The sequence below is a fragment of the Mesoplodon bidens genome (assembly GCF_964165515.1).
Source record: "Mesoplodon bidens genome assembly, chromosome: 13".
In the NCBI taxonomy this organism is placed as follows: Eukaryota; Metazoa; Chordata; class Mammalia; order Artiodactyla; family Ziphiidae; genus Mesoplodon; species Mesoplodon bidens.
In genome coordinates, this window is record NC_138169.1 from 21,421,172 (window position 1) to 21,446,082 (window position 24,911).

At 50.4% G+C, this 24,911-nt stretch overlaps 1 protein-coding gene across 9 annotated transcripts in view; it reads left to right on the top strand.

Annotated features, from left to right (window-relative positions):
• LOC308626584 (uncharacterized protein) overlaps positions 1-24,911 on the top strand; it is a 372,052-nt gene that overhangs the window by 328,280 nt on the left and 18,861 nt on the right. For 7 of the 9 annotated variants that reach the window (XM_081251809.1, XM_081251810.1, XM_081251807.1 and 4 more), the window contains one exon: positions 22,979-23,094. The exons of 1 other annotated variant lie outside the window; for it this stretch is intronic. In XM_081251809.1, coding sequence (XP_081107935.1) covers positions 22,979-23,094 — 116 coding nt within the window. Of the gene's footprint in view, positions 1-18,897; positions 18,983-22,978; positions 23,095-24,911 lie in introns of all 9 variants that reach the window. One more of the 9 variants, XR_014017269.1, reaches the window with a different exon arrangement.

Here is a 24,911-nt window from a genome sequence, read left to right on the forward strand (position 1 = left end):
CAAGACCAGGGGCTCAGGACAAGCTGTTGGTGTTGAGCAGACATGAGGCTGGGGCTCAACTGCCCCGAGCAATTTTTGCATTACGTATTGGACAGTGAGATTAACCCTGTGCCCAGCCTTGATAGTCATCAGAATATCAGACCAGAGGGTAATTCATGACCACTAGCCACCGCCCCAGGCTGTGAGCTACCCCAGGGTCTTAACTGCCCAGAAGGTCCTTGGCTCAGGCCCTGAATCTGCCCACCCCGAGGGAAGCTTGACCCCATCCTCCATGGGGAGGCTACATACATAATAAAGTGGGGACTCTGGATCAAGAGCCAACTTTGCCACTAATTGGCTGTGTGACCTTGGACAAGTTACTTAACCTCCCTGGGCTTCATATTCTTTACTTGAAAACTGGGATAATAGTCGTGCTGTAGTAGGGTTTGGGGGAGGATTAAATAAGCTAATACACTTCAGTTTCTTAGAACAATTTCTGGTAGAGTGAGCCTTATGTAAGTGCTGGCAACAGCCAGGTTCTTAACTTTCTCATCTCCTACCTTTACAAGAGCAAATCACATCACATGCTCTACTCACTCCCAGGGCAAATGGAATCGCCTCCTCCCCAGGAGAGACATGCCTAGGGCTGCAAAGAACCTCTAGGAGTCTAGGAGGACAAATGTGCAGCTTGAATCCCAGCCCTGCCCCATCTTGCTGTGTGACCTAACCCAAGTAGCTTGCTGTCTCTGGGCCATAGTTGCCCCATCTCAACAAAGAAAAGGGAACTGTTGCTCTCTGAGGGTCCTGTCAGCCCTAAACTGAACCCTTGACCTCCCCATCAGCAACGTGTGGTATTTCAGGGCAGTGAGGAGATGGTCTGTGTGAGAAGGGCGCAGATTTGGCCCCTGAGTGGGGAGAAAAAGGTCCCAGGAGCTGGGATTGATAAGGCTCCCTTGTCGGCCAGATTCCTGGGGAACTTTCTGGCCTCAGCAGGCATCTCACCAGGTCCAAGGGTGAGCAGCCCAGTGGCTCCAGCCCCCTCCTGCGTGCCACGCCGTGTCCAGCTTTACGGGGCTGGATCAGCTTCCTCCTGCGCTCATTAGCTGGGCAGGCAGCTGGGGCCCAGGCAGCTCTGTTCCCACCAGGTCCTGGGGGAGGGTGCTCCCTCAGTACCCGTCCAGGCCAGGGGGGGCAATGCCGTTTCCTTAATTCTGTCCTGGCTGAGGGTGGAGGGGACAGGCGGGCATGTGAGAGGCCCTGGAGAGGACATACTGCCCCCAGGTTTTCTTCCCCTCATGCCCTGGGTCCACTCTCTTGTCACCCCCGATCCACCCCTTCATCTCTAACCCTTTCCCCTCTCAGCTCTGCATCCATGGCAGCAGGAGCCTGGGCACCGGGCCACAGAGACCCAGGTTCATTCCTGGCTCTGCCACCTGCAGGCGGGGTCGCCTGAGCAGCATTTGCGCCTCTCTGAGCCTCAGTTTCTGCATCTGTAAAATGGGCATCACAACTCTCGTCTTGCAGGTTTGCACAGAGGGTTGACAGAGATGACAGGGGAGGCCGAGCTTTTCCGGGGACGGGGCGGCGGAGGCGGGGTCAGCAGCACTGCCCCCGAGCTCCCTCTTTGCTTCCCTCCCTTCTGGCCCCTCTCTTTGTTCTTGCCTCATTGTTCCAGGTCCCTGCAGCCACTGATTTCCCTTCCTCAGGGCTGAGGGGTCAGTGGCTGCCTTTCTTGGCCTAGAAATTCCCTGTTCATCTTCTGGGTTTCACTTCAAGTCCCTCCCGAGTCCTGCCTCTTGCCCACCTCTCATCTCTTACTTCTCTCTCCCTGCACCCTCCCCCCCGAATCTCATGTTAATCTCCTAACAACCTTTCTGACATCAGCTACATCCCTCTTATCTTGGTTAAGCATTTGGGGGAACTCAGAGCTTCTTGTGACTTAGGGAGTTTTTCCTGCTGCTTAAGGATCTCTTCTTTCTCTCTCTAGCTCTCTGTCTCTCTCTCCCGCCAGCACACATACAATAATGCACATCACCCTGGGGCACTGGCCCCGTGGGCTGGTCTCTGGGCGGGAGAAGAAGTCACAGTGTGATTCCTGGGAGGGCATCGCTCCTCATCCGTCAGTTAAGTCATCTATTAATAAGATGCCTTTGCACTTCCAAGTGCGCTCGCCCTGGGGGAAAGTGAGGCGAGGGTGTAGAGGACAGGGTCCACCCTTCACAGAGCAGCTGGGGAGACGTGGGCACGTGGAGATATGACAACATCAGAGGCAGCAAAGGGAGTGGGGACCAGTCAAGGCTTCTGGGAAAGGGGAGCTCAAGCCAGGATGCCAGGAGCACGGCTCTCCTGGAGATAAGGACCGCACGGTAAGTGCCAGGAGGAAGGGACAGATGCGCAGCAGTGACTGCGAGCCAGGATGTGTGCGTGGAGGGAGGGCCGCGAGGGTGAGAGCAGATGTCCAGAAGGCGGGGGAGCACCCAGGGAAGGCAACTTGAGGCCACTCTGGGGAAGACCTGGAAAGCCAGACCAAGCTCGCCTCCCTGGGAAAAAATGTTCCCAAATGCCCCTGACCCTGAGTCATTTCGTCTCTCTCGGGACAGATTCATAAGCCTCCTCAGCCCTGTGCCAGCTCCGGTCCTGCAGAAAGTCACTGCAGTTAGGCAAGCCTCAATTGCCCCATCCGCTAAATGGGCACATGAATAACAATACTATGTATTAGCCTGGGTTCTCCAGAGAAACAGAACCAGTAGGTACTTTCCTCATAGACTTGTTCAGAGACCCAGTGGGGCTGGTGAAGGGCCTGGCATACAATAGGCGCTCAGTAACTGGTGAATGTCATGGTGGTGGTGGTTGAATTTTGCAGTGCTGGTGTGACCACTAGTCATGATTATCCGGTGAACCTGAGAAGCAGGTTGGGGGCTCCCCTCTGGCTCTGGAGGAAGTGGACGCTGCCAGGGAGGGTGAGGCAGCCGGTCCCAGGCCTGGCTGGGATCCTTTCCAATGCAGAGGAGACATTCCAGCCCATGAGACATAAAAGGCCAACTGGGGAATTCATGCCAAGCGTCCATAATCGCCTGTAATTTGGATTCAGCCTCTCGAGGCAAAAGGATTTTGTCAAAGGCTTTTCACGGTCCAGTGGCCCCATAGCCCAAGGTCACTTGGATCGAGTCCTCTCTGACACATATTTATTATCAGGTGGAAATGGCACTTGGGTTTCTCCCAAGCTGTGTGCAGACACTGCCTCGAGCCACTGCCGAGCTCCCCAGCGGGCAGCCTTGGCAGAAGCATGGCTGGGAGAAGGGCTGGCCCCGAGGGCACACCGGTGAATGGCAGTGGCCAGGGGGAGAGTGGGCGGAAGTCTGTCTCTACTGCCCACTCAGCAGCTGTGCAGTCTACCTTCAGGCCAGGATTTAAACTGAGCCTCAGTGTTCCCATCTGTAAAATGTACGTAAGAAATACCTGTAAGATGTTAACTGTGCCTGGCCCAGGGTGAGCCCCCGAAAGCTTGCAGCTGCTACGCTTACTTTTATTAACAACTTCCTCCTCATTTCTGAACCCACGGGGAAACCACAGCACAGCACGTAAGAACTTGAGTGTCCTCCCGTATGCCACTGGCTCCCTGGGTCCAGGGACAGTCTGCTTGCAGTGAGCGGCCGGGCTGACACTAGCCCTGGAGGGAAGGAGGGATGCCTGCCGAGACCACATTTTACAAAGCAAAACTAAGGATGAGGGCTATTCCCCTGATCTGTGAATTTCTTTATGTACAACATCTTACATAGGTATAAAACTGACATTGCGTTTAGTTATTCATTCCTCAAATGGCCTTTATGGAGGAGACTATGACCGTGTGGTGGCCTGGGAAAACCAGACTCCGTTCACTTCTCCTCTTGCTGCTGGATACTCTGTGCCAGCTGCAAGTTCTGCCACGGGGATCGTGTTTCAGGGACACCCTGTGCTGGGGTCCCCGACTCCAGATAAAGATGCTGAGGGGTTGTCTAGTGGTATCGGGAGGAGGTGGTTAAGAGCAAGGACTATGAAGTCTGAATGCTTGGATTCTGACCCTTACCCACAGTCCCTGGCTGTGTGGACTTAGATGTGTTACTTAACCTCTCTGGTCCAGTGTCTTCAACAGTAAAATGGAGACATTGTGGAACTGACTTTACAGGATCGTTGTGAGAATTACACTGGGTGAGGACACGTGAGTGCGTTAGCACAGGACCTGGAGAATAACAAGCTCTCGGGAAGTCTGTTTATTACTAGAGAGGGTGAGTCCTTTCTGTTTAATATTCATTCAACAGACATGAATCAAACATCCACTGAATGTTGGTGCACAACCTGGGCGTAAGGATGGATATGGAGGGCCGTTGGCACAGTTGCCTCTTTAATCGCAGATCCAAGGAAAGGCCTGGTGTGAGATGTGGCTGCAGTCCCTGTGGCCCCCGCGTGGCCCCAGGATACCCAGTCTTGTGATCCAAGGGCTCGTTGTCCTAGGACCTGCAGGGGCATTTTGGGAGGCAGTGCCCTTGGCCAATGTACTCACGTGACATCAAGGCAGAGACCCCCACCATCAAGGCCACAGAGCCAAAAGCTGGGCGGTGCATGGAGGGGGAAGCAGCAGTGGTTGAGCTGGAAAGACCTGGATGGTGACTCAACCCCAACTGCGAATCACAGCCCTCTTGTCCAGCTGAGGCTCTCTCTGGCCTCTGTTTCCACTTCTGTGACTCTCAGGGGAACTATGGGCCTCTAGGGTACAGAGAGGATTCTCCAGGCATGTCTGTGTCCTACAGGTCACCCAGGGAAGGAGGCAAAGTGGAGAGCGAGCCTGGATTGGGCATCCAAGACCATAGCTCAAGTCCCAGATTCCTTGCTGGCTGTGTGACTTTTGAGAAGCAACTTCTCTGTGTCTTCAGTTTCCCCATGGCTATGATAGAGTAATCTCACTTCCCAGAACCCGCGTGAGGTTTGGTGCAATAAGTCATATGCAAAGGCTGTTAGTTGCGTGGCCCTTCATCATAGACAGCAGAGCATGTCACCAAGGGGCAGGACCAGGCTTGGGAGTGGCGCTGGGCTGGGCTCAAAACCCAGTGCTACTCATTTCCAGCCAAAGGCACTGGGCATATCACCAGACCTCACCTCTCTGGGCCTCAGCTTCCCCATCTGTAAAGCAGGGATAATGGAAACCTTCCCTGCATCCTTGGTCTGTTGTGAGAGATAGAGGAAATACTAGACCACAAACACACAGCACAGCACCTGGAGGGGAGCAAGGGCTCTCCAAGTGGTAGGTAACATATAGTCAATGGTCAACGAGTGTTTTTTGAGCACCTACTAAGGGCCGATCACCTTTCTAGGCACTTGTGATAGAGCAGGGAAGAAAACAGCTCTCCTGGAGCTTACGATCAAATGGGAGAGATAGGCACAGATACAATGAAATAAACCATAGAATAAGTGAATGAAGGTAAGTGCTTTGGGAGAAAATAAAGCAGGTGGAGAGGATAGAGAGTGTTGAAGGGGGTTGAAATCTTGATGGGGTGGCCAGGCTTCGGTATAAATGTGGCGTTGAGTAGAGAGCCAAAAGCAGCAAGAGCATGAGGCAGGGAATTATCTGGGATAAAAGTGGTCTAGGCAGAGGTATGGTCAGTGCAAAGGCCCTGGGGTACATCCTGGGAGATGAGGAGGAGGAGAGAAGCAGAGGATGGGGTCAGGGAGATGATCAGGCAGATCCTTGTGGACATCACAAGGGCTTTTCTTGGAGTAAAACAGGACCTATCAGAGGATTTTCAACACAGCACTTGTGTGATTTGACATGTTCTGAAAAGAGTACTTTGACTGATGTGTTAAGTACAGACTAAAGGGGAAACATTGGGCCCAGGGACACTGTTAGGAGGCCGTGGTCCAGGAAAGAGGTGAAGGTGATGGTGATGGCGGTGAGGGGTGAATATTATCATTGCCTAGCTTACCAAGCTATTGCATATGTGTCTCGTGTGGGGCCTCATGGTAGGCACTGCCTCAAGTTGCCCCCTTGTTAGCCCATCCTGCCGGTAGTGGCTGCCCGCCCCGTCCCCCCCCCACCCCCAGCCAGAGTCGCATCTCCTGCCGGCCTCTACCAGACATTTGTCAGCCGCCCTTTAACTGCAGCCCAGCCGAGCACAGAGGTGTCAGCGCCTTTAATCTTCCATGGCGCCAATCTCCCCTTCCCCTTAATCATGGCAGCCGGAGTGTGCTGGCCCCAAGCCAATTTGTCTACATCTGTCTGAGACCAAGGGGCCCAGAGTGAACTCCAAATGCTCTCCGGAAACCGCAGAATCATCCCAGCTGGGAGGAGCCTCAGGGAGACCCAAGTCTGGTGTCCCCATTTCATATACACTGAGGGTTGGTGAGGCAAGCCCCCCTCACCCCTTGCACACTGGTTAGTTGCCCTGTTGGTTAGTTGCAGAGCCACCATTGGAACTCTAGTCTGGGTCCCAACTCTGTATTCTCTGGCTCCACATGGAATGGCCCCACCCTTTGCAAAATGTTTTGCCTCGCCCAGTAAAGACCTCGTCTTTCCACTGTACAGACCAATGTCCCTCCCTCTGCTGACCTGAAGACAGGTGGGTTGTTAACCGCATCTGATGGTGAGCCTGGGGTCCACAGGAGTCCACTGCTGGGTGGCCAGAACTGTCTTAGTTCAGATCTGCCATGTAGGAGGAAGGGAGCGTTGAAGAAAGCAAGGTAGGATACAGCGAATCTGAGCAGAGGCTGTCCTGGGAGGTGGCAGGGGGGCTTTGTGTGCTGCCTAGTACTTCTCATGACTTCCCTGGGCTGGCACTATCATGGCACTTGCTTCTCCAGGTGGTCAGGACTTTGCTGCCAGCACCCTCACCAACATGGTGTCAGCACACTGCTGAACTTTGCCCAGACAACAGGTGAAAACGATGGTGCAGCTCTACTGTAATATACAGCATGATGATTATAGTTAATAATACCGTATTGCATATTTGAAAGTTGCATAGATGGTAAAACTTCTCATCATGAGAATAAAAGTTTGTAACTATTGTTGTGGTGGATTTATGGTCCAACTAGACTTATTGTAGTGATCGTTTTTCAGTATATACAAATATTGAATCATTATGTTGTACACCTGAAAATAATACAATGTTATATGTCAATTATATCTCAATTTTAAAAAAAGAATTATTGGGGGACATACTAGGATCTGTCTGCCACACAGACTTTGTTGAAGAAGGTCTTTCAGAAGAGATGACAGTTAAGCTAAAACCTGAATAACTAGGAGACAACCATGCAAAGACTTGGGGAAGCAGCCAGGAACAGCAAGTGCAAAGCCCCTGAGGTAGTTATGACTTTGCAGAAAAATTTAAAAGCCCTGTGTGATTGAAGTATATTGAACAGAGGAAGGGTGGGATGACACAGTGAACAAATACAGTGCACGAAAAAACAGAAGGAAATCAAATGAGTGAGAATTAGAGCTAGGAACACAACACTTGAAATCAGGAGACCCAGCCTCAAATCCCAGGCTAGCCCCCTCACTCACAGGGTACAAAGAAACAGAAGGAAATCAAATGAGTGAGAATTAGAGCTAGGAACACAAGACTTGAAATCAGGAGACCCAGCCTCAAATCCCAGGCTAGCCCCCTCACTCGCAGGGTAATCCTGGGCCATTCCCTTTCCTCCTTGGCCCAATCTTCCCCTCTGTGGACTGAAGGGGATCGAGTCTGACGGTCCTGAGGACCCTTCTAGCTTGAGCAACCCTGGAGTCTCTGATATACTGAATGATACCTGTCGCTAATTAGTAAATGATGCCAAATTAATTAAGGCCTGGGAATGTGATTATATCCACCTTGGTTTTCTCACACTTCTCGGGAGTCATTGGGGGGCAGGGAGAACTATGCAACAGCAAAGAAGGCAACAACACATGAAGGGACAGGCGTGGGGTCTTTCAATCCTCCCAAATTAGTGCACAGCATTCTGGACCCCAGCTGGAGTGCCGCAGGTCTGCACAAATCATTAAGCCCCCTCACCAGGCAGGATACTCAACCTGGGGCTCAGCCCTCCTCACTGACAATCCACCGGGAGTTAGTTTGGCCCATGAAGCTTTGGGAGCGGATTTCTGCTTGTCCTTGCCATGGAAAAGCAGAAACATGGTGGTGGTTGGGGGGTTGGGGTGTGCTGGGGATTTTCTTCTTCTTCTTTTTTTATTTGGTCAGTTCCAGAAGAAACGTTGGCTTTCAGCAGACCCAGTGGAAGGAAGGGTGGGCCCCAATCAAAGTGGGACTCTGTCCAGATTTCCTCTCATCACTTTTGGGGAGAACAGGCTATTCCCTGCCAGGATGAGGGCAGAACAGAGGGACGATGGATGTTCTGAACACTCGGTTCCATTGTGTGGTCACCTCGAAGACACAGAGTTCAAAGAGAAGCTGGGAGGTGTTGAGAGCAATTGCTAAGAACTGGGGTTCTGAAGGGAGGGTTGGACGTTCCACTGGGACATTGTCCGGCCAAGGGGCAGTGGTCCTGACAGCCCTCCGCTGCCTGGAGATGGGGAGTTTGGCAAAAACGTCCCAGTGTGTGGTGACGACTGATATTGTTTTTGGAAGTAGATTTATTGTTTTTGTAAAATTGACACTTTCCAGTTGTGTAAGAAAATAGGAGGGAGGGAGGGAAGGAGGAAGGGAGGGAAGAAGAGATGGGAGGAAGAGAGAAAGGAAGAACAGATGCTGAAAAGTCCAAGGAAGAAAGAAAAAGTCATCTTTAGGGCTTCTGAATTAGACTTTCTATACTGTAAGTCCCTTGAGGTGGGGGTGGGGGGAACTGTTTCCCACTTGTACCCCCAGGATCTTTATTAAGGGGGAAGATGGTCCTGTAGCGAAAAACATGGTGAGCTCAGGATTTTCCTAGGAGGGCCATTCACATCCAGTTGGTTTGGAAACCAAATGTGCCCACACCCCCGGATCTGGTGCTGTTCCCTGAAGGTGGCTCATAGTGCCTGGGTCCACTTCCTACATAGCCTTGGGAGCTTCCTTGGAGGGAGAAAACAGGCAGAGTATAGTATCTGTGATTCATAGAAGAAACTTGCAGGAGGAGATGGGCAGGGGTGGGAAATGGGGACACAGGGCTTTGATTTTCATTCATGCCCTAGGCAAGCTGGTGCCACTTGCTTTTGGTACATGGAAAGGTAAGCAACATCTGGAAGCCTAAATAGGCAATAATTTTCTCCTCCATATTTTGTCTCTGATAATAATCTCCTAATTAGAATTTGAGATGTTCAATTATACAGAGGGAGAGTGTCCAATGGCACAGCACTCTCAGGCGTGCTTGATATTCACCAAAGCTGAGGGTTTAATCCTTCCTCCTCGAAATGGAGAAAGCTGAGGCTCTGGGATTGGAAGTGACCTCCTCAAGGTCACAAGTTTATTCAGTGATAGAGGAAGGATAAGTACACAGACCTTCTCACATCTGGTCTTTGCTCTTATTTCTCTAACTTCATTTCCCACTATTCTACCCCAGGGCTTTGTCCAGCACCAGTTGTGAATCATGCGTGCCTCCCACTCTACTGTTCCTCATTTCCACACTGTTGCTTATGTGCTTTCCTCTCTTTGGAAGTTCTCTGTACTTTCTGGCAATTTCCAAGTTGTATTGGGAGACAGTTCAGATGTCCTCCAGGCTGCCTTCCCTGATACCCCATGGTGAAGAAATGCCTGCCCTGTTCCTGCACTGCATTTGTGCCATTTACATTTATTGTTGTAAGCTTTTAGTGTGTCTCCCCAGCTACACTGGCGTGCTTGAAGGCAGTAGCTATGTCCTATTTAGCTGTGCTTCCCTAGAGCTTCACACAGATAAATATTTGTTGAATGAATTTGAATTTGTAGATATTCTCATAACTTTATGCTGAAATGACAACCATCATATTAAGCTGCCTCCTTCAGCACCAAGCTTAGAAACAGAGACATCTGACTGCCAATCTTATCCTAATGGTGCTCACCTGAAGATAACAGTGCGAATTATTCTATTCCAGTGCCTGTGACCCCTCACTAAGCAGATAGGAAGGTGCTAGCCCTCTGTCTCTCACTTCCAGGAAAGCACTATGCCCTCTTTCTTTGACTGTCACCAGCAGTGTGATGAAGCTGATAGCTCATCAGTGATCTGTTTTATAATTGAAATATTAATTATAACTACTTCTCATTTTCTAATGAAATGTCCTTGTCTCAAAGTCCACCAACCTTAGAACCAGGAGATAGAAATGATAAATAGCCAAGACTCTCTAGAAATCCCTTGGAGGATTCAAGGTGGCTTCCTTACCACCACAGATGTTGGCTTCAAGGCTGAGTACTTGTCTCCATAGCCAGCGACTTGCTGTATGAATTGGACATATCATTGACCTCCTCGGAGCCTCCATCTCCCCACTGATAACATGGAAATAAATATACTATTTGCCTTACAAGGCTGCTATGAGAGGGCTCCAGGCAGTGCTAAGCATGTGCCAAGTCATAGAAGCTATTATTAATATTATTGTTGTTGTTATTAGTAGGGCAGTTGGAGCCTGACTGCCTGGGTTTCAATCTTGGCCTTGCCAAGCTGGATAACCTCAGACAGCTAACCTGAGTCTTTGTTTCCTCGTTTGCCAAAGAGGGTAATATTAGTTCCTACCTCACAGGGTTGTCGTGAGGATTAAATGAGATAATAATGTGAACTAGGTCTTAGAATAGTGGCAGGCACATAAGCAGTGCCTGATAAATCATAGCCATAAGTGGGAGGATTTTTAGGGGTCCTGGAGGAACACCCCCAGACAATTTTAAGGTGCCTTTGCCTCTGGAAGGGAAGTCAAGATGCAAGAAGAATGCACACTTGCTGAGTGTAGGCCACACAGGGCCCCTGCCCTCCTGGAAAGCACATTCTATTGGAATATGGCAACAAACAAGTCAATAGGAAAATGACGATGAAGTAGAGCCAGTTGGGTGCTGGGCTCTCTGGATGAGGAGGTCAGAGAAAGCAATGCTGTTGAATAGGCACATGCAATGCCCAGGCCTCCATTCAATCTCCAAAAGGCTTTTGCCCAGGAGCCCTAAGGGTTCATATGCAAATTAGTACTTGGAGATTTGCCCAAATATCCCAGAGTTCTTAAGGGGAATTTGTAGACCAGCAGCCCATCCCCAACCCCCTTGGAGAATGCTTCAACGCATCTGCCTTCAAATTCTGAATCCTCCTTCCCTCATCTCTGCCGTGTGATTTTGGACAGCTTACTTAACCTCTCTGAAGCTTGGCTTCCTCATCACTAATGCAACGTGGTTATGATAATAATACCAAACTCAGAGAGGCGATAGGAGAATTCAAGGAGATCATATATAAGAAAACACACACCTATGGTTCAAAAATGTTAGCCATTATTTATTCTTTTTCTTTACCTTTCACCCCTCTTTTTTATATACCTTCTTCACTCTGTCCCCCATCTTATACTGCTTTCTTTTCATCCTTTTCTTTTCTCTGCTATTTATTCCCTTTTTTCTTCCTCCTCCTACTCCTCTTTCTTAATTCTTCATCTTCTCCTCCTCCAGGTAAATATCAAAATAGATTTTACCCGAGCAGGGCTAAGAACATCAGTGCCCTCAAACTGTCTCCCAGTGGCCAAAGCAAGAACACGTTCTGCCCAGATAAGCAAAACAAGAAAGTTTGGCTGAGAGACACTGCTAGCCAGCCTCCTGGTGGTAAGTGGGCAAAGGGTTCCTCACTCCATTTCCTGGGCACCGAGACGATGGCTGAATTGGCCTCCCTGCTGTGCACACATACCTCCTCTTCTTCCATCAACGTGGAGTATAAATATATTATGGTCATACTGTGGAGGTATGGGGTGGGGCTTGGGGGTTCCTCTCAAAGGCCAGAAACAAAGGCATATTGCTTCTAACTTATTTTAGCAGTTTTCAGTAATGTAATTTTCAGTTCATTTGGTTATCAAAAACACACGTTTCCCCCCTTTCTTTGCACCAGAAAGGTGAAGTAGATCTGGGCCATGCTGGAGGGTGCTACTGGTTTGGTATTCTTTTTTTATATCCCCACTAATTTCTCCATGCTGTGGAGAATTTGTCACACGCGCAGGTCTGTTTGATTTCATTAAACAGAATATTTAAGCATAAAAATTGTTTAATCGCCTTGTGTCATTATGAGATGAATTTCATTTTGCATACATTTGCATATTTCATCAGAATTAAGGCTGCTAATATGCAAAACAGAGACAGGTTGTGGCTGAGGTGTTTATTGTAATAGCTGCAGGCTGTTCCACTTGGACAGCTTTCTAGGTGGTGGGGAAGGAGGGGGCGGGAGGACTTGGGGTGGCTCAGAACACTTCAGGAAGCCCGTGGGTCTCTGGGGCTTCTTCCTCGGTGGAGCAAAGATGGGTGGGCGTGGCCTGCCTCCCTGCCCTAGGAGACTGGCCAATCAGAGTAGGCTGGGCTGAAGAGGCAGGAGGAGGCCCAGCTGTCCGCCCCAGAGGCTCCTGGGAGCTGGTGGGTACCAGGGCTGAGGTGAGGGACCAGAGCGAGGCTGGGGCCACGCTGTTGGCTCAGATGCATGCATTCCCCCCCCAGGATAGGAACATGACATTCTGGAGGCCTCCGCAGGCTTCTCTCCTTGTTTGTGCTGCTGCTTCTTCCTCTGCTTGCATTTTTTCTTTCCCTTTGTTTTCTCCGTGGCTTTGTTTCAAGCCCTATTGAGTTTCTTCTTACCCTTTATTTCTTCTTCTTTATGTTTCCTTTGCAGGTTTCCTCCCGTGCTTCCCACCACCCCAAATGGGCTGGCATCCTTGTCTACTGTCTTTTTTTCTTCCTCTGCTTCCTGCCCGCTTTGTTCCCACCCTGCTTTGCTTGTCCCTTCCGCTCCCGCCTCACCTCCTCCTTTCTCCATCCTGGACCCCCTTTCTTCCCCGGCCCGACACCCTGGAGAGCATCCGCAGCAGCCAGGAGTGACTTGAGGTGAGGACCGAATTAGGCAAGGCCCCCCACTTGTGCAGCCACCCCGCTCCTCCATCTGAAATCCTTGATGTATCCCTGCCTTCATTTGAAGGTCAGAGATTAGATACCTATCGTTTTCCTCTCCAGGGCCTGCCCTGCTGGTCCCCTGGAGAGCAGGTTCATAGCCACCCCCCCAGACAGAGGGGAGGAGAATTCTGTTCTTGGTGCATAATGAGGCTGTTTTCAGAGCATGGAGGGGTTCGATACAGAAGCTACTTTCAAAAGAAAGTAGCGTGGATGCTCCCCAACCCCTCCTGTTCTGTGCAGCTTGTGATGAGTCACACCACTCCCGCAAAGATAAGCGAGGGCCATTCATACGAGCAAAGTTGAAAGGCAGCCTGAGCCAGGCACTGGCCTGAAGAAACTAAGCCCCTTCTCCAGGTCTCAGTTTCCCTATCCATCTCTTGAGATTCTCCCAAGACTTCCCTGGCAGTTGCAGGCAGGAGACAATGTGGAAAGGGCAGAATATGTTTATTAAATTAACCTCGATTTATTGGGCACCTACTCTGCACTGGGCACTAGGTGAACACTGATACAGCTGACATTTGGATGGGGAAGGCAGACCCCCGGAAGAAAAGAACAAAGATAATGTCAGACAGCGATAAATGCCAGAGGAGTGGCGGTGGATGGTGACTAGACCCTACCACTCCACTTTCCACTGCTCCTTTTGGCTTCTCTTGCTGGTGGCCGCTTCTCGGGTCCATTTTCTGGGCTACATCCCCACTGGCCAGTGGCCCCTCCCCTCCAGACCACCCAGAGGGACCCGCGGAGAATCACTCCTTTTTCTCAGACTCTTTGAGCATCTCCCCAGAGCTGGTAGAACAGCAGCTGCCAGGCGAACCCGCCCCGGCAAGATTAGCTGCTCAGGCCTCCATTTGAGAGCTGGAGCAATTAAAGCAGAATTAATGGGCTAGTAGGCAACCACCTTCCTATCCGAGGAGGGAGCGAGCGGGGCGGGCCTGTTTTGCTGAGTCCACAAACTGAACACAATGCTCATCGACCAGGGGCAGTGGGGAGGGGATGGCTAGGCGAGCTGGTGGGAATTAGAGACATCCCTCCCTCCCCACCCCAGCCAAGTACAACTGGTTAGCCACTGGGCTCTGAGCATCTCTGCGGGGGACTCCAGCTTCGCTGGTGCGGAACTTTCTGGAATAGAACTTTGCCTTGGCAGCTTTGAAATGCCCAACCCAGTCCTGTTTTGAAATTTGATTTAATTTTTAATATCTTTATTCTCTCCCCAATAGCAAAAGCAATGCATTTCCTATTGATTTTTAAAAATCAAATCTTGCAAATATGTATGGCTTAGAAAGCCCTATAAAATTATACATCTGCATATAAATTAGTATCCGATGGGGTGGGGGGAATCAGCAGGAATAGACACCAAACTGTCCACAGCAGTTAGCCCCAGTGTGTGTGTGTGAAAGGGAGAATTGAAGGAGGCTAGATAACACGTAATGTATTTGGGCACCAAGATGGATAATGTTGCTTCCTGCTATTGTTACTGTGGATAATATTGTTTTGTTTTTGTACGATAAAAATCAAACACGTTCATGGTAAAGAAAGAAATACAGAAAGATGTCAAAGACACCTGAGTTCAGGCTCTTCTGCTTGCCAGCTGTGTGACCTTCTCCAAGCCATTTTCCCATGCAGGGCCTCAGTTTCTTTACCTGTAAAATGGGTTGTAGACATCATCCTTACCTCAACCTACTGAGAGAATTGCACATAGAGAACTTCCCACAATGCCCGGCGCATGGTGAGCGCTTAACAAATGGGAGTCATTAGTACTGGTTACTGTCCACACTTCTGGCAGGGTGCCAAGCATGTATGTTTTTAAAGGAACTTGACTTCTGGCATCAAAACCCCATAGGATGCAGGGGCCACCAACATCTCCCTCCCCTACTTCAGTGCATCCAAGTAAGATGACATAAATAAGGTAGTTCTATTTCCAGGATACCCAAGTGTCTCAGGAAGTGTCAGAAGATTCTCAGAACGGGTTGTTGAAAGGCGGTGCAGAACCCAGAGGGAGTACAGACAAAAGCTGAATTGCATCGACATTGACATGACCTGGGAGCCCGAAGATCTGACTTCTGGTTCCTGGTTTTGCCCCTTCCCACCCCAGGGGCTTGACTCTTTCCTTTCTCTCGTCCTCTGGGGCCTCAGTTTCCCCACCTGAGACATGGAGCAAGACAAAGAGCTAATCTAGCACCCGTGAACAGATGGAAAGATATTTTGAATTCCCATCACTTTCTTTTCTTTGAATGAACTTATCTATCCAGTGGGCAGGGTCGGAGAGACTCGAGGAGGGATAGCAGCGGTGGGAATGCCATCCAGCTAAGTTTCTGTGTTTGGGAATGATGCTTGGGCCCACAGAACTCTGGGCAGAGGGCTATGTTGTCGGGCATTGGATGGAGCGCCCTTCTGGAAGCCGGTGGCCGGGTCTGATGCAAGCGTGCCAGGAAGTCCTGGGCCTGAAGGTAAGTGTTTGTGTAAGAAGTCAGGGCGGGGGCAGGAGGGGGGCCGCAGTGATTGTACCAAGGAGGCCAGAAACCTGAGCACGTCCTGCCTGCAGTCAGACGGGGGTCACCAAACCCAGACTAAATAGTCTGGCGAGCCAGGCTCTGGGCTGTCTGGAAAATGATCCCAGGATGGAAAGAACCCGTCGGGGAGGGGCTGAGAGGGGGGCACAGTTAACAACACGGAGCCCTGTATCAGCAGCCACTCCGAGGCCACCTCCCTAAGGTGGGGCCTAACCATGAACCAGACGGACGGAGGTTTGAATTTTTCATTTCAGTTTCCGCTTCTTAATAGGAGAGGGGGAGGGGGTGGAAGGCTGAGGGGCAGCCCGGGTCCCTCCTCTCTGCTCGCCTGCATGAGGTTCAGGGCTGCACACATCGCTCTGTTCTCCGGGCCTGGAGCCAGGTTCTCATACCTGAAGGGGTCCAAGTGCCACTGTGTGGCCTTGGGCTGGTTAATTAGCCTCTCTGTGCTTTTTTTTTTTTTTTTTACCACCCCTCACTTGTCAAGCAGACATAAGCCTGGGTGCCTATGTTGATTGAGACTGGGGGCTGAGCAAGCATATATGTACCTTTGGGTGGGTGGGACACAGGTGTCCCTTCCAGGCAGAAAATGTCCCCTGGATTCAAACCAGCAAGTCAAGTACTTGGACCAGGCGCCCTTGGGCAGTGAACAACACGCGTAATCACACCTGGCAGTCCTGGGCAGGAGCATGAAAGGGGTAATTCCTAGTACATTACTGAGCACCTGCTCTGAGTCCGTCACCACCCTCCATGCCCACTGACACTAGGAGACGCGTGTTCTCTCCCTCTTCTTAGAGAAGAGAACATGGAGGCTCAGAGAGGTTAAGTAACTTGCCTGAGGTCACACAGCTGGTTAATGGCAGCATCAGGATTGGAACACAGGTCTAATCCTAAAGCCCTTTCTGTAACCCCTCGTAGCCTTATTACCATGAATGTTACTATTTCCCACTAACGTTCACAGCAACACAGTTCACAAGAACCAAACAGTAAAAACCATCCAGGTGTCCACTGATGGATAAATGGCTAAATAAAATTCGGTCTGTCCATACAATGGAATATTATTCAGCCTCAGCAGGAAGGAAATTAGGACATGTGCTACAACATGGATGAACCTTGAAGACATGATGCTGAGTGAAATAAACCAGACAAATACTGTATGAGTCCATTTATATGGGGTACCAAGAGCAGTCAGATTCATAGAGGCAGAAAGTAGAGAGGAGGATGTCAGGGGCTGAGGAGAGGGCATGATAAAGAGTTATAATTTACTGGCTACAGAGTTTCAGCTTGGGGTGATGAAAAAGTTCTGGAGATGGACTGTGGTGATGTTTGCACAACCAAGTGAATGTATTTAATGCCACTGACCTGTACACTTAAAAATGGTTAAAAGGGTAAATTTCGTTACCTCTGTTTCACCATAATTTTAAAAAATCACTTCTTTATGGAGACTTTTGGGACTCCCCACTCACCCCCCAAACAAGCCTGCTCCCACAGAGGCCCCTGCTTCCTCTTGCCCACCCTCTGCACCCGGAAAACACGGGCTTCCCCTCTGGGCCCAGAAAAGACAGTGGCCTTGCCTGCCTCCACCCCTGAAGGCCAGCCCAGCGCCCCCCAGGGTGCCCCACCCCCCAGGGCCAGCCCAGCACCGGCATTCAGGAGATCAGTCTGAATGAATGACACCAACTACAGATAAACCATAATGCCGTCTGTTTAAATGTAGATGATTAGAAAAGAGTTTCCCCGGGGCATTTGAAAATCTGGTTCGCTGAAGCACACTGGAGAAGCCCAAGGCTGAAAGCCCTGCGGTTCTCATCTGGGGAGTGAAGCACAGACCCCGCAGTTTCTTCTGAAAGTCCTGGAGAAGCCCCTTGACATCTCCTCCTGACCTTGACTCTGCAGAGCATGAGCACAGCGACCAGGACGCGGTGACCTGACTGTCCCTCGGCAGGTCTGCAAACTGAACATATATTTCTCCAGTCCTTCTCAGGACTTGGAGTCCTGGCTCCACTGCCCAGCTCTCAGTGAGGCGAGCAGATGGTCACAAAAACAGGTGGTGGCCCCGTCATCCTGACGATGCCTGGGGTCCCTCCCAACACCAGCCCTTGGCTCTTGTGACTTCCAGGCCTCGGAGCATCTCACTCTGCTCTGGGTGGTTTTGGAGCCTCCAGCAGAGCAGTGACAGGTGCAGAGAGATGGGCGATCACGAGCCCATTTCAGAGTGAGTGAAACTGAGGTCTGCACCAGACAGATGATGTGACTGCTCCTTCAGCCCGTTTCCCGGAGCTGGAGGACACATTCATTCATTTTGCAAATATTTGTGAGTTCTTGCCAGGCACAGGGCTGGATGCTGCAGATATAATGAGACCGGTGGGGTGGGAGGTATCCGGCAAGCGTGTCCTACCTTTATCTGGCTCACAGTACAGGGGTGGAGAAAAAAGTTCAGCCAAATCTCTCAAGTAAAATTAAACTGGAAACCGGGATATGGGCTGTGAAAGAGAGGAAAAGGAGCTCGGAGAGCTGATATAGTAGGAACTGATATAGTAAGAACGATTGGTCTGGTCTGGGGAGGTCCTGCAAGGCGTCTCTGAGCTTCCTCAGATTAACGCTTCTGAAAATCAGGCTGAAATCTGATCACCGGGAGGGGGAAGAGAACTTTCTAGACAGAGGGAAAGCCATGTACGAAGGCTGGCGTGTGGACCAAGCAAGTAAGTGCAGATCACAGGAAGGTCAACATGGCCAGAGTCACGGAAGGGGCATGCGTGGTGGAGAGGGCTAGCCATCCCCTTCCGGAAGGTCTCTGGTCCACAACCTGGGGGCCAGAGGAGGCATGGGAGGGGCTCATCAGGGCTGAGACGTGGCTGAGTTTGTGTTTTGAAAAGATCACACGTATTGCTGAGTGTGCAATGGCTGGAGGGAGCTGGCAGAGATGTGTTAAGGCTACTGCAGGCATCCAGGCGAGAGATGAGGGCTGCCGGCATCAGGAAGGCAGCGGGAAATGGTGAGAAGATGACAGATTCAAGAGAGATTTTGGCAGGAAAACCTCCAGGACCTGCTGGATGGTGCGGGGGGTAGGGGTAAGGGAGAGAAGGGTGCAGGGAAGCCCCAGTACTGTGATGGGGTCCCTGGAGGCACGGGCCAGAGTGGGGCGATGAAGAAGCTGCAGTCACAGAAAGCTCTTGGAGGCCAGCTGGTCCGCACCTGTCATCTTACAGATGGGGAAACTGAGGTGCTTAAAAGCAACATGCCTTTTCCAAGAGAACACAGGGAGGCCGTGGCGAAGCCGGGACCAGAATTCAGTTCTCATAGGACCGATGATGAGATGTCAGCTACAGTCCAGCCAAGGCAGAAACTTCATTCATTCACTCAATCAGCAGTTTTTGATCCCACAGAAATGAATATATCCCAGTTCCTGCCCTCAAGGAGTCCTTGGTGAAGGAGACAGACACACAGACCTGCCATGAGAACCCAGGGTTGGTAAGGATCCAAGGGGAATTCACTACAGCTGTAGGAAGCACAGAGAAAGGAGAATTCATTCTGCTTGGGAGGTCTTGAGAGGCTTTAAGAAGGAGGTGGTTTTTGAGCTGAATCTCTTAGGTATGTGTTTGCTGGTAGTACAAAGGAAGGAAAGAAAATCAGGCATCAGGAGAGGCTTGTGCAAAGGACCAGGGGCATGAAAGTGCGTTGGGCATATTCACGAATTGAAGAAGTGTTGGTTTGAGTGGAGAGTTAAGTGCAGGGAGCAGGGCTGGCCTAGAGGCCTGGGTCAGAGGGACCTTCTGTGGGAGTGGATCTCAGTTCTCTGGCAAACATTCCAGCCCTGCAGGGGATGGCTTTTGTCATTGTTAACTGGAATCCTCCTTTTGCATGATAAAACATTAACATCCTCCAGAATACAAAAAGATGTGATGGTCATTAGCTTTTCCCCTGTCTGACTACCACATTGCTTCATTAAACCAAGAGGCAGCTTAGGGTCACTGCAAACAACGGGGCCCTGGAGCAAGCCTACCTGGGTACAGACCCCAACTCCACGAGACCTTGGGCAAATCACTGTCTTGGTTCTCTTGTCTCTAAAGTGGTGATACATCTAGGATTAGGACTAACACACGTACAGGGCTTAAAAGAGTGCCTGGTACTCATTAGATATTAGCTATGCTTGTTGATTTCACAACAACCCTATAAGAAAGATGCTGTTATTATCATCTCTACTTTAAAGGTAAGAAAGTTGAGGCTTGAAAAAGGTTCAGATGGAAGTTGGTAGAGCTGGGATTTGAAGCCAGATCCTGAGTTCTTATCTGTTGTGCTACACAATGTCTGATCTGAACCTGAAAGTCAGGGATACATGCAGGTGATTCTAGACCAGGGAATCCAATTTCAGGCTGGCAAAGGATGTACTTGGCCTTCATCAAAGCAGGGCTGGTTTTGGCGGGCCCCTCCAGGGAGGCAGGACTCAGCATCTAAGCCACGACAATTGCTTTTCCAGAAATGGAATAGCTATGGCAGGAGTATAAACTCTGGAGACAGACAGCTGTAGGTGCAGATCCTAGCTCTGACCACCTCCGGGCCGCGTGACCTTGGACGAGGCACGAACACCTCCGAGCCTCGGTTTTCCCATCTGTGAAGTGAGACGTCTGGTTAGCCTAAGTCAAAGGAAACTTCCAGCACCAACGTAACCTCTTAAGTAATAAGTGTCCATGCAGCTAGCTCAGAAAAAGGAAATGATGTCTCCCTGGGACCCGTTGGACTGTGCTCTGTGGCCACCTAAACTAACTGAGACTCAGTTTACTCGCCTAACAAACAGGCAGAGTAAATCCAAGTGGGGCTCTGCCTCCTTCTCAGAGTCATTGCGTGTGCAGGGAATGTGGCTTTGGAGCACTGCAGCCCGGAGCTTGATTCCTAAATCTGCCCCCAAGGTGCCTTTGTGCAAGTCGGAGTCTTAGTCTTCATCTGTAAAATGGGCACGATAATTCCGGTTTTACAGAATTTGATTGAAGAATGATAGGTAACATATATTTAGCATCTCGTGCAGAGTAGACACGCAGTTAATAGGAAATAATGATAATAACATCCCAGCTAATAGTCTGGGGTGACTCCTTCAGGCCGGGCACTGTGCCTTCTGAGCTTGTATCATAATTCAGATAAACCACATAAAGGTGCTTTGTAAACTGTAAAGTCCGGTGCACATATATATATGGCACCAGAGGAAGGTCATTGGATGACCCCAGGACCTCCTTAGGAGCAGATAGCCCCCATACATGGAGATTTCACAGTCACCACAAGATGGTGGCGTGCACGTCCCGCACCCTAAAAGTTTTCTTGTGTTAGAATTTGAGACACTCCCAACTCAGCAGAGGCATCGGCCGCTCCAGCAAGGCGGCAATGAAGTGCCCATTGGGTTCTTTTCAAGTTCCAGCGGCATGTAATGACAGCCTTTTCCTCCACTCGTAAACCACATATGGAATTAATAGCACCAGCATCAAACCAGACCAGGCTGGGTTTATTCACCAGAAAGAGTGAGATGTTCAGAAAGCAAGGCCAGGAGAGGCAGAGAAGGCTTTAACAAGCTTCTAGGTAGGATTTTTATTCCCCCTCCCTTTTCACTTTATTGAATCTGGTCCTTGCTGATTTGGTTACAGCCTGTGATTTCGGTTTATGATTCAATAACCCATTTGAAAGCTTGTAAATAGCACGGTTTTGCTATCTGCTCTCTCCTCCCCAAGGGGGTTGCCACTGAGGATAGAGGGGGAGCCTGCATGCTCTCGCAGCTGGGTGGGCAGCCATTGGAGGGGTGTTCTGAGGGTGGGACCGCTGAGCAATGTGGACCTGGGGTGGGGTCTTGACCACTGGATAAGGTGGACCCAGCCTCAAGCAGCAATTGGATCCCCCAATCCAAATGAGGATTTCTCCCATCCAGACATGACCGTGTCTGGGTGTTCCTGATTCTCCCCACCCCAACCAGGGCTGGGGACCCCACTGGCACAAGCCCCAGCTCACCCCTCAGGAAGCCGTGAGTGATCGCAGTGGCTATGATTCACAGATTCTGTGTCCTCAGAGCCGGATTTCTTGAGAGGGTCATCTACACTCCCTCTGCCACTCCCCACCCCCCAACTCACTGCTAACTGGCTGTCCCGCTGGTCCAAAGAGGAAGATGAGAGACACGTGGCACAGGACCCCACCCCAAGACAAGCCCAGTCTAGAGCAGAAACCCCGGCAACCAGCAGAGGCATGAATGAGTCCAGCGAAGATGAGTCCCAGGCAAATAACCAATCAATAAGTGATTGTTGATATAACTCACTGATTTGGGGCAGTTTGTTTCACAGCAGTAACTGACGGATACACTATCTGCTGGGGGCTTTTCAACTTTATTAACCAAATGACTAAATGAATAGATGAATGCTACAGTTCTCTAAATCGTTGGGTCCATGAGTTGGAGAGGTCTTAGTGGTGGGATTCTGTGCTTCTGAGTCTCTGTGGTTTAAATTCCTGGAGTAGAAGCTGGGCACGATCTCTCCAGGAGAGCAGCATGATCCGTGCAGAAAGGTCCATGCTGATCTTTGCCCCATCCCACGTTTCCATTTGGCCTTGGTGAGAGCATCCCGGTGCCAGGCAGCTGAGTGTAGGGGGAAGTGGAAGCTGTGGTGTAAACAGTTGAACTGGGACACATCTTCATGACTCCTCTGCCCACAGGGAAAAGCCTAAATGCTATGGGAGGACCTCCAGGCTCTGGTTTGATCTATCTCCTGGTCTTGTCTCCTGCAGCTACACCACCATACTCCCTAAGATGGGACACTCAATTCTGCTCACTGGCCTCCAAACACATCATGCTTTTTCATGGATCCTGCCTTCGCTCCTACCATCTCCTCTGCCCTAAATGCCCTTCCTCCATTTAGCCCCCTAATGAAGCCCTACTCATACTGCAAAACCCAACCAACATAGCCCTTCTATGAAATTTTCCCCAAACTGAGCTAGAAAACTCTTCCTTTGTGATACTGAAATTACTTAATGGCATGTCAGATCACACACCATTTCCCCAACTAGACTGTGAACTCCTCCAGAGCATGCTCAATAAAACCAAAGAGGGTAGATGGGTGAGTGAGTGATCAGTGTGGGTACCTTTCCAACAAGGTAGAATGGTTCTGTGCAAATACCATGGGCACTGGAATCGACAGATCCTGGGTTCAGATGCAGAGGATTGTTACTCCATGAGACTAGGCTAATTCCGTTGTTTCATGGGTCTTAGTTTTCCCAGCTATAAAATGGGACCAAGAGTGATCATGGCAGGACATACTATCTCCAGAGAAAAGGCTCCCTCCCTTCTCCCTGTCAAGGGACTCAGCCCTCCTCTTCTGGGGGGAGGGCTGCCTCTTTGGCCTTCTTCCTGGCACCTCTCCCAGGGGTGGGAGGTCTCAGGAGGATGGGAATCAGGGAGAGGCTGGAGCTCAGGGTTCTCTGAAGGTATTTTTCTCTCCCTAGGGAGTCTCTGTGAGCAGCGTGACACCGTCATCATCATCTTCATCATCCACATCAACTCCTATTTATCAGACACCAATGAGGACTTTCTGTTCACTATCTCTCAACAGTCCTACCAGGTAGAGACTCCTATTATCCCCATTTTAAAATAAAAACGCCGAGCCTTGGGGAGGTGCTAGGACCTGGTGAGATGATTTCTCTCCTTCTCACTGTTCTCTTCTTGGTCTGAGGATCTTTTATCTTTGACCTTGTATCTCTGGGCAGTTAGTCGTGGGGAAACCATTGTTTGATTTGGGGCTGATCTCAGTGAGCCTATGGCTTGGGTTTCCTGGGCTCCAGACTCTGCTCCCTGGAGACCAAAGGAGAGAGAGTGGGAAGCAGGGTCCAGGAGAGCTCCTAGGGCTTGGAATAGCCTCAGTGAGGTACTTCTGCATTTGTTAGCACCGCCTGATGCGTTCTCCCCAGTTCCCCCTGTTTGACAGACATTCTTCAGTGCCTAGTGTTCACCAGGCTCTGTGCCAAGAGGAGGAGATGCTGAAATAAATGTCATTGTCATGCCCTCAAGAGCCTACCAGTCTGATGGCTGAGGCAGCCCTGAAGACAAGCTTCTGGAGGCCATTTATCTAAAGGCTGTAGTTAATGACACTTGGAAGTGAGAAACCATTAAGGCATCATCTTGGTGTCAACTCCAGTCAATTGCTCATGGCCTCCTCGACGCTCAAGGGCTTGGAAAGAAAGGATGCTATGATTGATTAGCAATGTCTGCCGTGTGCACGGCTAGGAGAGTTCTGCCCTGTGTGCCAATTACCTGCTACCCCTGGTTGAGCAATGCTACTTTTTGTAGGTGTGACAGCCTACCCAGTCAGAAAGGTTGAAGGAAGCCATAAACAGGATTTCTGCAATCCTGATCTGAGCACGGTCTACATGCCTTGGAGGAAGGAAGGATTTCTGCTCCTGGGAGAGTCTAGAAGGCTCCCAGAAGTACTGACAAGCGAGCTGAGCTTGAAGGATAAGATTTCAGTATCTTATAAGTGATTCCCATTGACATATACTGAACACTTAGTGTATTCCATATATTTTTCAGATGGAGAAGATGTCAGGGAGGACCTTTCAGGCAGCAAGGTACAAGGGACATCTTGAATGCAGTGTAGCGAGGGTGACAAGAGAAAGGAGTATGAGAACAGAGCTGGGGGCAGGGGGAGCAGCTCACAAAGGTTCTGGAGTAGAGTTTGGCTTTCATCCCACAGGCCCTAGAAGCAAGGGGGCAACTTGCATTTGAGCACAATTTCTCTGCATGGAGCCACCAGCAAGGGGGCAGCTGCCGGCTGAGATATCTTCTCCCTGAGTGTTCTCAGCCGGGAGAACAGAGCTCCTGCAGCCATGAGGACACTGCTATTTTAAGCTACCTGCCAAAAGCCCGCCTGTCTCCCGCCCTGCTGTCTTGACACGCAGCTCCTGGCAGCGAACCCAGTGTCAACCCAGCAGACAGGGCTGGGCGGCTGGATGCAGATGCACACCTGGGCAGGTGACAGCTGTGGGGACCCCAAGCACCTTCCCACCCCTAGCGCCCAGCATCCTTGACCCACTAGCCTGGGTGTGGGGCTGAGGGGAACCCACATCCTGCCCTGCTCAGACAAGGCAGGCAGACTTGGGGGCTAACCTCTGGTCTTACATATGTGGTAAGACATCTCTCTTCTCAGAGACTCTGTTTTTCCTCATCTGTAAAATGGGTATAATGATGAAATAATCATGCTGCCTCACAGGATGCTGGGGGAGCTCTTCAGGGGATCAGATATATAAGGGACCAGCACTGTGCCTGGCACATTTTAGGAGGTGAGAGCATCTATACCAACCACCAGCACACTCCCCCTCACTTACCCTGCCTTATTCCTCCCCACCTGACATTATGTTGGATATTCATTGGACCATGGCAGCA